This window comes from Bombus vancouverensis, chromosome 9 (assembly GCF_051014615.1).
Source record: "Bombus vancouverensis nearcticus chromosome 9, iyBomVanc1_principal, whole genome shotgun sequence".
Lineage (NCBI taxonomy): Eukaryota > Metazoa > Arthropoda > Insecta > Hymenoptera > Apidae > Bombus > Bombus vancouverensis.
Genome location: NC_134919.1, coordinates 14,967,343 through 14,979,640, shown reverse-complemented (window position 1 = coordinate 14,979,640; position 12,298 = coordinate 14,967,343). Strand labels below are relative to the sequence as shown.

Genomic DNA, 12,298 nt, shown 5'->3' with positions numbered 1-12,298 from the left:
GCTATGTTTCTGTTCTAGTTGTCTCCTCAGCGGGGATATTTCGATAACTGGTCCTGCAGATTACGCGCAGGCCTTTAGTGTCGCTCATTATACATTCACAATCGTGACGTTGAAACCTTTCTGTTGGAACTTTTAATAGGCGCAGTCTGAAAGTTTGCGAAGCGAAACAAACCTTGCAATTTCGAACTCTTTCGGTTGGCCGACGATAAGATCGAGGGCTGACGAACCGAAATATAAAAATTGTATTTTCCATAGTCTGTCTTTTTTGTGAAACTTTGTCTTCGATAATTATGTTATCTTTCAGCCAGCAAAAGAAACTTTACCACGAATCCAGCTGAACTCCAAGCTCGAAACTTTTGCTTATATCGCGGATTTTCTTTTTGTGATGTAGAGAATATTCACTTTCTCGGTTAGTCTTGTGTTGTAACGTTTAATACGCTCAAGTTTTACATACGGTATCATGATATGTCGTAACTATGATAACATTTCGTTCAAATAATTATAGATGAACAATCGTACAGATCAGGGTACGTATTCTAAAGATGAGTTTGCAACTTGACTACGGATAAACAAGTCTAATCGTTATTTGCAACTGTTAATGGCACCGAAAGGTATCCCATCGCTGTTTTCAGAATCTAAAACAAGATTTAAGTGATTTTACTGATGAAAGTGAATTATGTACTTCGATAGCCGTGATTAATGAGTTGGTATTTGTACATACGATATTGAACAGTTCTATAGAGAAGATGCCAAATTTGCCTGCAGTCAAACAAAGTGGAAGGGTGGACCTGTTCATGATGAATAATAGAAGATATTTGGTTTGAGAAGGTGAGACGTTGTATCAATTCGATTCGTACGCGCAATTGCTCATTTCTCTACTCTGAGACCATCCAAAGTAACTTTTCTACTTCCTTCATGAGCCTCTGCTTTATTGGTTTGTTCGTCAAGCATCGATGAATTAAAAATAATTATAATTATCTTGACGTTTGTGAGATTTTCGTTCAAAACTATTTCTGTGTGTTTTTTTTAATATAAATTAAAAATCAAGATACGTGCGTGTGTCTATTATCTCTTCAAAAAGATGATTGTAAGATGATTATGTATCTATTCTATGATTATTGAAAATATTGTGTTCACATTTATCATTTTTATTTTATTTGGACAATAATAAATTAGTAATAAGCGATGCTATAAAAATTTAATGTATTACGGTTCGGACTTCCTGGTTTATAACGCGATTCAGATAATTGTTGATTTTTGAGAGACGAGTCAGACATTAAAACTCGATGCACGATCTCTAATTTACAAAATGTTTCTTAGCATCGTCTTTTTTTCTTAAGGAGGACGGAAATGACAGGTAATGCATATTATGCATAATATGAATTATGGGGAACTGCAGAATGCTAATGTCAACCTACTAAAAAACCTCCCCTTATATTCTCCATAAATGCTTTCCACTCTGCTCCGACACTACTAGCGTACTACTAGTCTGACCTGAAGACACAGAAAATCATGTCCCCCATCACACGCGTGACTGTCACTGACTTACATCGACGCACAAATTTATAAACCAAGCATAAGGGATGCGAATGACGCGAAGATCCTTTCCCTAACTTGTGTACTCACCTGACTGCTGTCACTTCAGACCACATACTTTCTGTAAACCTTTGCTGATATGTGTGTTGATAGTTTGGTATAAAGTGGCTACAGCAAAAGCATTTATGCATTACAAGTATACATGTATCGAGTGGGATCATCAACTCGTTGGCGTAGGATCCAGGAAAAATTGCACCAGGCTTCACTAAACTACACATACGTACATTGTTTTCCCAGCAAGCCGGGAAGTACATGCTCATTTTTTATCTGTACTCGTCAAAGCAAACGGTGACCAAATTTCCTTTGTTCTCAACAATTTTGATGGGAAAAATGTCGATCTGCGAAAAGAGGGAAAAATGATATCTTTAAGGTTTCCTGAGAAGCACTCGTGTTCTCGAAGAATCTCTTTAATAATTAATAATTTTATTACTTTTCACAGTGTCTAATTTTTTTATCTCGTCATTTTAATTTTCAGTGCTTTGAGATATAACTCATCATTTGGAGAAGTATACTGAAATATTCTTTTTGTAACGCTTCTTTTATCAAGCTGACGGACGGTTGTAAAATTCACAGATATATCGGATCGTCTATTATTTATTTTTCATTGGATATAGGACAGAAACATACCCCATCGAGGTTTTTATGACCTGAATACAAAAAAAGAAAATGTTGTTCTGTATATGTTTATGTAAATGTGAGATATATTTTCTGATATTTTTTATTATTATTCATCTTCACACCCTGGATAAATGATGTTCATTATATATTCCGAAACTTGTTTGAGAATATTGTCACATATAAAGGCTTACACACATCTACTTATTTTATACCTAAGCTAAATCTTAAACATATAGGGTGTTCACGGATTTATTAGGCAGCTTTTTTCTTAGTATTTTTCAAATGGTGTGTATTACAAAAAAATAATCAGGAAAAACTTTGGGGTTGGACGGTGAGACGCGTTGTTGGTTATAGTAATAAGGAAACGAGTTAATTCGATTAACTCTATTTACAGATATTTTAAAGTGTAGAATACAAAGTTAATCGCAAGTGTTGCTCGCTTGATGATATTCGTTATAAGATTACGCGATACTGCGGTACTGATACTAATTGTTATGCTGATTAGCTAGACTGATTCGTTGTATTTATTCGCTCGACTGACTGACTCGATACTGATATTGATTCGTGCGATCGACTGACTGACTGACTCGATAATGATATTGATTCCCGCGACTGACTGTGTCTGGAGGACATGGTCGTCTATTTATACTGGTCGAGGGGATACCGAAAGGTTTGAATTTGTCGCCAGTTGCATATATATATAACATCTTTTTTCTAACCCTAATATTCTTCAAAAATATAGTCTCCATTTTTTTGGTATTTTAAATCTAAATCATTGTTAACTAAAAAATAGTTTTAGACCTCAAAATTTAATATACAATATTTCTTTTCCTGTTTGCGGTGTATGTATATTACTTAAAAATATGATTTCCCTCGTTTTTGCTCTTTTTGTATTATTTTCACATACATAACCATTTATTTTTAACAGTTAAGATGACAAAAGAAAATTTTCTACAACTACTGCTACATTTTATAAATATTTTTTATCTAATATATAACATTACCTTGTTGGTTATCCATAGAGGCCCTTTTTCCCATAACTGAATCACCTGTTCTTACGTTGGGGAGCTATTCCGTCGTTTTTCTCAGCGCATGTCCCCTTCATGCAGTTAGAATGCGCATTATGATATCAATTATTCGTGAATATGCAGTACAGTGTCATTCTCAACTTTATGTCGAAGTAAGTTGAATCTATCATTACAGTTTGGCTGTTGCAAGTATGTATTCATTTGTAATTATTCATAACTTCTTCCACGACACGAGAAAATAAAAAAGAAGCAAGTGATGCCTGCGTTTTTGCAACTCTCTCAGTATATACTACGTTCCTTTCATGGATGCGTGTCAAAATTCACAAGTAAAAGAAATTGGATTACATCGAGCAAATAATCTATGAATAATTACAATTATTACTAGAAGGTAACGTTGTCAAAGAAATTTGTTTAGTCGATGAATATAATGCCCAGGAATTCTATAAAATATAAAACATACAGTTTGTAAAATTATGTTTATGAAATAGATTGAATTAAATTTGTACCGGTTACATTTATGTAGCATGTTTATTATATTATATTTGTAGGATTAATATATAAAAATAAAATATAACGTAATTAAAAATTTCATTTCTCTTCTATGCAAATTTTTTAAATGTGTAGTTATATAGTAATGCCAATACCTTCAATATAGTACATAGTCCAGTAACGAACTTTCCTCTGTCATATTCTTCACTTAGGGTTTAGGTAGTTCCAGAAGTCTATGTAAGGGCAGTCTTTCCCTGTACGCTGCAGTGATACAACGTATAGATAGCTCTCCGCGACATATCGCTTGCTTTTTATTTGTATCTAGTGGTTTTCTATGTTATATTATACAAGTGCAAATTTTTTTTATATTAATGACAGCAATATCATTGTCTTCTTATAATATTATGTATATATAATATAGGATGCATTTTTTTATTTCATATTTTTTTCTTGCAGGAAGTTAAAACGGTGAAGTGGAAACGACGAGGAAAAAACCAAAAGCAAAATCTTTGGAAGACGTGCTATTTCAACGAAATGTGAGTTTTATGAATATTTCAATGTTTTGATCGTTTTACCAAAAGATTCTTCGAATGATTGTGCAATTCCTTCGGATAAAAGTATTGTTATGGGACTATATGTATGGCAATATGAACTTTTGAACGGATATCAAAATATTTATACGATATGTAACGTGATTTTATAAAATGCTCGGTGTACTGTGTTTTTTTATTGTTTCTTCCATATACAAGAACCAATATATTTCAACCATACGATTACGTTACTTTTCTTCGAACAATCAATCCTTCATGGCTAACAATACTGAAAGGTATCCAGCAGACGTTTTTAGAACCTAACAAAATACCACTGTCAATTCTTGAGATCCATGTCTAAATGTGTGTAAAAATCCATTAGAAAATAATTTAGAATCATGATCGTTTGACTCACAGCATTAAAGAGTTCGAGCGAGAAAGGACTGAATTTTCCAGCTGTTATTTGAAACGATACTTTCGCGCGACATATTACGATAATTAGTGAAATCGCGTTCTTCGGTGGTAAATCGTACCAATCGCACTCGTATGCTGCTTGACCAACACCGGTACTCTGAAAGTAAATGTTGTATTAGGGCGTGTGGAGCGTTACTTTTCCAAGAAAGAAATTGAACTTTCGTTCTTTAGTAAAATTTTCTATTTATATATAAATAACTCACTTCCCCTAGAAGCATTTCTCCTATATAACAATAAATAAAAAGATGCAGCATAGTATAAATTACGTGTATGATGAAAAACATCATTCCAACTATTGGTACGTCCGCTTGCTCCTGATCTACGGACTAAAATGGAACGGAATGTACATTATATAGTAATTTCTTATCTCGTCGGAAAGATATCAATGTAATATTAACTTCAGCATACAGTTATCATACGATATCCAGTCAGACAAAACATCGCTGTGCAGATTACAGTCTGAATAAGTAACGTGAGACTGAAGCAATCTTCCACGATCACGGCAAACCTTGGATCACAAATGCTTCTTTAAATCCTAATTTAATTAAATTATTGTTTTGCATTTTTCATTTTCCAAATTTATTAACATTTTCTTTTCTTTAAGTAACATTTAATTTATTTTTCCTTCTTCTTTTTTTAATAATTGGCGGGAGAAATAAATCTTCTTTTAAGACCCATTTTAATAAACATTTTAATAAACATTTTTAGTTCGCTAATAGATCGTTCGTACCAACCTAGATAGCAGATTGTGCCTGTTCACAATGAATCCCAGTCGTTCATGGAATCTTGCGTAATTATTATCCTTCTTCGTCGTGTTAGCTAGATCCTCGAGTGCCATTCTAAGAACAGTTAATTGACCGCACAAGTGCAACACAAGAACCGCAAGGAACGTGTCGAAGCAAGAATAGCATATCGCGGTTAGCACCGTGCCCATAAACTGTCCCAGCCATGTAATCTCGAAATTTGGACTTTTGCGTGTGTCGTAAGGGAACGTGGCTGGATGAAGGAGTCCTCCTAGATCGGCTTCTGACGCACTTTGCATATTACTCCAAATTTGTAGCGATATAAAAGCGAAAAGCATGAGATACGTTAGAGTGGAACAGACTATGGATATCATTCGACTAATTTTCGCGTTCTTTAACATCGTTTGACGATCTTGATTTGCGATTGGCTCGTTCCAGTCGTCGAACATTTGGCTGAGTAATAGCGTCAGAGCTAAAGAGATATTAATTGTTATATGTATATTATATTTGTGGATATCGTCACATATTTTAGACAAATATTGATGTGTAGTTGGGTGAAGCATCAGTAATTAGATCTTTGTGTTTCTAATTAAATTAGCTCACGTATGGTCTAACGTATTGATACTAAAAGGGACAAAATTAAAAAAGCTTGATTCAGAACCTTGAGAGATTAATTAACTATGAATATTTATGCATTTATGAGAAGTTTTGTAAAAATCTATAGAATGCACATTCATACTGCTACATAAAATATTCCTTAAAATATTACAAGGGTGAAATAAGTCTACGTTTAGATTTTATTTCTTTGATTAGGTAGATTTGGAAAAATAAATATGTAAGTAAATATATATAAATATACATATAAATATATATAAATATCAATAGAAATATATATAGGTATAATTACCTTTCTTATAATACCGTAGAACGATCTGCTTAACCAATGCAAAGGCAATCGGTATATTAATCGACAAATTTTCGATTACTTCGTCCAAATTAGTTGATTTCAATACCAGATTTGCTGTTTGTGGTGCACAGATGAAAATAAACGTCACAATAGTCGTAAACCAGAATATTATACTCGAAAGTAATCGTGATCCTCTTGATACTTTTCTCGGTTCCGGCCACACACCGAGTAACGTCAAGTTGAAACGATTCCATCCCATTGCAAAGTCCATTTTTCCTTTCCAACGATACCTCGCGTAATTTTGAGAACGTATTAATTATGGATATATTGTAATTATCAGCAATTATAATTTTAAACGATCGTTACATCGTAGCTTGAACGCATTGAGAACAGAACATTGTTTGGAATATTTACAATTTTATTTGTATCTATAGAACTATAGGAGGGCTGTTATTAAATTTAGAATTTGGTACTTGGAATTATGGAATACTATAATTCGTTTGAAGAAATACCGAATTTTTATCTTTCACTACTGTGGAAATCGTGTTACTTGAATTATATTTTCGACAGTTTATGATTCTTGAAACGAATCTTTTAAAAAATGTCAATGAGTGGCGAATTTCAAAGTTGAAATTTTTCCATCGGCAGAAAGGATTAAATTCCGACTGAATCGACGCGATGTCTCTGTTCCAGTTGTCTCCTCAGCGGGGATATTTCGATAACTGGTCCTGCAGATTACGCGCAGGCCTTTCGTGCCGCTCATTACGCATTCACAATCGTGATGTTGAAACCTTTCTCATGGAACTTTTAATAGGCGCAATCTGGAAGTTTGCGAAGCGAAACAAACCTTGCAATTTCGAACTCTTTCGGTTAGGCAACGATAAGATCGAGGGCTGACGAACCGAAACATAGAAATTGTATTTTCGATGGTCTGTCTCGTCTGTGAAACTTTGTCTTCGATAATTATCTTATCTATCAACCAGCAAAGAAAAGTTTACCTCTAATCGAGCTGAACTCGAAGCTCGAAACTTTTGCTTATATCGCGGATTTTCTTTTTGTGATGTAGAGAATATTCACTTTCTCGGTTAGTCTTGTGTTGTAACGTTTAATACGCTCAAGTTTTACATACGGTACCGTGATATGTCGTAACTGTGATAACATTTCGTTCAAATAGTTGTAGATGAACAATCGTACAGATCAGAGTACGTATTCTAAGGATGAGTTTGCAACTTGACTACGGATAAACAAGTCTAATCGTTATTTGCAACTGTTAGTAACACCGAAAGGTATCCCATCGCTGTTTTCAGAATCTAAAACAAGATTTAAGTGATTTTACTGATGAAAGTGAATTATGTACTTCGATAGCCGTGGTTTATGAGTCGATATTTGTACATACGGTACTGAACAGTTCCATAGAGAAGATACCAAATTTGCCTGCAGTCAAACAAAGTGGACGAGTGGACCGGTTCATGATGAATAGAAGACATTTGGTTTGAGAAGGTGAGACGTTGTACCAATTCGATTCGTACGCGCTATTGCTCATTTCTCTACTCTGAAACCATCCAAAGTAACTTTTCTACTTCCTTCATGAGCCTCTGCTTCATTCGTTTGTTCGTCGAGCATCGATGAATTAAAAAGAATTATAATTATCTTGACGTTTGTGAGATTTTCGTTCAAATGTACGAAATGTACGAAATGTTTTTGTGTGTACTTTTTTAAAAATATAAATTAAAAATCTAGATACGTGTGTGTGTGTCTATTATCTCTTCAAAAAGATGATTGTAAGATGAATATGTATCTATTCTATGATTATTGAAAGTATTGTGTTCACATTTATCATTTTTGTTTTATTTGGACAATAATAAATTAGTAACAAACGATGCTATAAAAATGTATTCTATTACGGTTCGGATTTCATGGTTTATAACACGATTCAGATAATTGTTGATTTTTGAGAGACGAGTCAGACATTAAAACTCTATGCACGATTTCCAATTTATAAGGAGCATGAGATCGGATCTATCAGAACTCAGTTATGAATATGTTGATTACAGTGTCATGAAGGATTACTTACTTGAATGAGAAGCATCTCGCCTATGTAACAATAAAGATACACGTGTACAAGGATGAAGCAGACGAAGAGGACAAAGAAAACCAGTTGAAAGTTGAAGATTCCATTTTCGTTTTTAATCAATACCTGGTTAATTTGCGTTATTACTGTGATCTTACAACCACGGAGTACAAAGAATATAGTAAACGTAACTTACGTTGAAGAACAAGAAACCTTGAAAGCATATTTCGATGGTACACAGTAACATCTGTAGCAACAATAGCGGACTAAAGCATTTTTCGATCGTCTGTGCAAGCCTTTAATAAAAATGTTTATCGAGATTAGTGTTTCAGGTTGGAATGTTAGAAAATGAAATATTATAATATTGAAATACTAGGATAGGATAATTTTAAGCATTGGAATATTAACAAATGATAGCCTTGGATACACGTTAAGTATTGAAATATGGTAATATCAAAATACATCATGGTATTTAAGAAGAATTGAGATTATCATGGTATGAAAGAAAACTCAAATTTCCTAGTATTGTTCTTAAGAACAAAATAATGCACATTTAATACGATAAGGAATATCCTTAGAATATGTTATAAGGATCGTTTTAGAAATCTATTATATAATAATCTAATATGTAAAAAGCTAGTAAATATCGAGATATGCTATTCACCAGTTCAGATGCTCGTGCTTGGTAATAATCCAAACCAACTCCTTTTGAAACTCATCTATGCTTCTATTTCCTTCCTCGCAGTCCATCAATCTTGTTAATTTCTTCCTTAAAATTTCAAATTGTCCACATATATGCAGGACTAACATAGCGATAAAAGTGTCGACAGTGGTATAGCAAATAGTAGCTGAATATCCCGCAATTACTTGAGCAAAATTGGTCATTAACAATATCGGTACTGGTCGAATGTTATAGGGAAAATATCCAGGATACAAGCTCAAATGATCCTGGTTTTCATGTAATCTATCAGAAAGATAGACGTTAATAGATCGAAGGCTTAAATATGCAGTGACCATTGTGAGAGTTAATATTGAACACCAGACGGAAATAAAGTTCGCAGATTTAGCCATCTTCAGCATCGCTGTCTTTTCTTCTTCCGTCTTCGCACTGCGCCAGTCATCGTAGAAAGACTTCATGATAGGTTTGAAAGCTTGAAATATAATCCAATTAATTTGTTAAATGGCCTATTAACTCGTATCACTTCAATGTGTAAACAACAAGATTTTTGCAAGATAACACCACTAAAGGACAACTTTTATATATATTAACGAAACAAAAGACCTTACCGAGTTTTTAGATATAAGTAACATAAGTAACGCAATAAGTACACAAGTAACATAATATCAAAAAAAATATAAAGTAATACAATCGCTAATAACCAAGCAGTTGATGTGATTTAAATACCAAAAACAAAAAGAAATCTGTACAAAAACGAAAAAAATTCCAGTGTAGTTATTTCTCTTAAATTCAAAGTTTATTCTTTCCCATATTGAGGGGACTGGTAATATTTCCAGAGTAAAATCGCTGTTCTGCGAGAAATGTGATCTAATAAATCTAATAGAATTTAAGCGCGCAACATTGTAATTGTTTAGTAGATCGCTTGTCCTCTTTATACGTACAGTCTTTGTAGTACCAAGCAAAGATCAGTTTTATCATAGCGTTTATACCAGGAATATTAGCTGTTGACAGGTTTTCTGTCACCAACTCAAGATTCCCCCATATGAAAAATAGGTTCGCACTCTGCGGTCCAGTTCCAAATATAGTTATTATGGACAAATAAATTAGAGCCTTGAAATGTGACAATCGTTCGTCAGTTCTTCCCGGTTCCGGCCAGATGCCAATTAGTTCCATATTCCAACGATTCCATCCAATGGCTGTCTTCAATCCTCAAAAGTAAACGAGTTCGTGGAAAATCTTACGCTTATTGAATACTACGAGATATTAAAGTTAGTTTAGAATGATCATATTTCTTATAATAAAAATTAAGTGATAGCAAAAATTCATGTTGTATATCTTTTATAAATATAAAGGGTGATTCTATTAACTGAGATATGCTGCAACTTTTTAAAGCGAAATTCGAATGTTACTATACAATTTATTTTTCATTGTATTTTTCTTTTTAGGTATCCCGTGACATATCCGAAGATTAAGTAAAATTCACGAAAATAATTAAAAATGGTACCTGCATCGAAGTCCATTAGAAGTACACACACGCCAGCTGCACGATCAAATGACTGCCGCGAATTTCTCGTTCTTTACATGAAAGAAAAATGTCTGCTCCTCTTGGTACGTGAGAAACCACCTCATGTGAAAATGTTACAACTTCCAAGTAGTACGAGCAAACTTCGAAGTTTCGCGTCTACGTAGATAGACAAATTTTTTTAATCGTCTTCGCCTGCTAACAAACTGTCTTTAACTTAACTACTTACTGGATACTTTCTGTCTTCATCGTTGAATAATTGATTGCCTTTATTGAGAAACTTTTACCATGGAACATACTACGTTTTTATTCGCATTTATGTGTTAAATTCGATGCGAAACTCCTTCACATTTGTAAACGGAGGCTTGTTCGCAGTACATGAACAGAGGTAACGTAGGACATTTTTAACTAACTTTAATTTACTTCAATCAATTTCAATTTCAATTATTACTGCGGTTCTTGTATTTTTCGTGCCTCGATGTTGTTTTCGTTTCAACCAAGAAATTGAGTTACAATGTTTTAAGAAAATCTTTAGCATGTAAGTGAGACGAGAACACATACATATCAACATTATATGGAAACAAATTGTATCAGAAAAATATGAGACAAAGCGAGGTTCATTTAATAATAAAAATAAGAAAGCACCTTCTTAATTAAAAGGATAAGGTAGAAAATTGTCAAAAAATGGAAAAATGTGTAGTTATGTATGAATTATTTTATATAATACCATTAAATTGCACACAAACATTATTACTTTTTGCATACAGCACAGTAATATACTACTTAGACAATTATTTACAATCGATAAAATAGGAGGATAAACGATTCCGCCAGAAATATTGCAAATTTCGATCACTAAACTAAACCTACTATCCAATCTGAGCCATCAAATTTTATTGATACCTATATCACCATGAATTCGTTCACATTCCAATCGAATAAAAATTTTCACTTTTTGTGCTTTAATTGTAGGTAAATGTCGAAGACGTCGGTAAAACCAAAAAATGAACGGATCTTGAATGACTCGAATCGAACTATACGAATGCTATCACCGGCCGCAAATTGACGATTTCTCAGCTCCGATTTTCTCCAAGGCTAAAGACGAGGGGCAAGTACACGGTTAGCCGAACCTAGAGGAGGAATCCAAACGGTAAGTTTTTTTTTTAGAAGAAAGTATTTCTTAGCTTCGTCTTTTTTTCGAAGGAGAGCAGAAATACCATGCTATGCATATTATGCATAATATGAATTATGTGGAACTGCTAAATGCTAATTTCAACCCACTAAAAAAAACTGCCCTTACACTCTCCATAAATGCTGCTTTGACACTATTAGCGTACTACTGGTCTGACCTGAAGACACAGAAAATCATATCCCCGTATCACATGCGTGACTGTCACTCGTTTGTATCGACGCACGAATTTATAAACCAAGCATAGGGGATGCGAATAACGCGAAGAACCTTCCCCTAACTTGTGTACTCACCTGACGGCTGTCACAGCAAACCACATACTTTCTGTAAACCTTTGCTGATATGTGTGTTAATAGTTTGGTATAAAATGGGTATAGCAAAAGCATTTATGCATTACAAGTATACATATATCCAATAGGATCATCAACTCGTTGTCGTAGGATCCAGGAAGA

The 12,298-nt window shown here is 33.8% G+C and overlaps 2 protein-coding genes across 2 annotated transcripts; both read right to left on the bottom strand.

Moving 5' to 3' along the window:
* Positions 1–4,527: 4,527 nt before the first annotated feature.
* LOC117158914 (odorant receptor 13a-like) lies at positions 4,528–6,656 on the bottom strand. Its single transcript, XM_033338310.2, has 6 exons — positions 6,386–6,656; positions 5,470–5,950; positions 5,144–5,243; positions 4,939–5,061; positions 4,677–4,832; positions 4,528–4,581 (listed from the first exon to the last, which is right to left on the bottom strand). Exons 1-6 carry the CDS (start codon positions 6,654–6,656, stop codon positions 4,528–4,530), a joined length of 1,185 nt encoding a protein of 394 aa, XP_033194201.2.
* A 902-nt stretch (positions 6,657–7,558) lies between these two features.
* Positions 7,559–9,701, bottom strand: LOC117158945 (odorant receptor 9a-like). The gene is made up of 5 exons (XM_033338353.2): positions 9,121–9,701; positions 8,653–8,752; positions 8,460–8,582; positions 7,782–7,937; positions 7,559–7,695 (listed from the first exon to the last, which is right to left on the bottom strand). Exons 1-5 carry the CDS (start codon positions 9,591–9,593, stop codon positions 7,636–7,638), a joined length of 912 nt encoding a protein of 303 aa, XP_033194244.2. The 5' UTR covers positions 9,594–9,701; the 3' UTR covers positions 7,559–7,635.
* Positions 9,702–12,298: the final 2,597 nt, after the last annotated feature.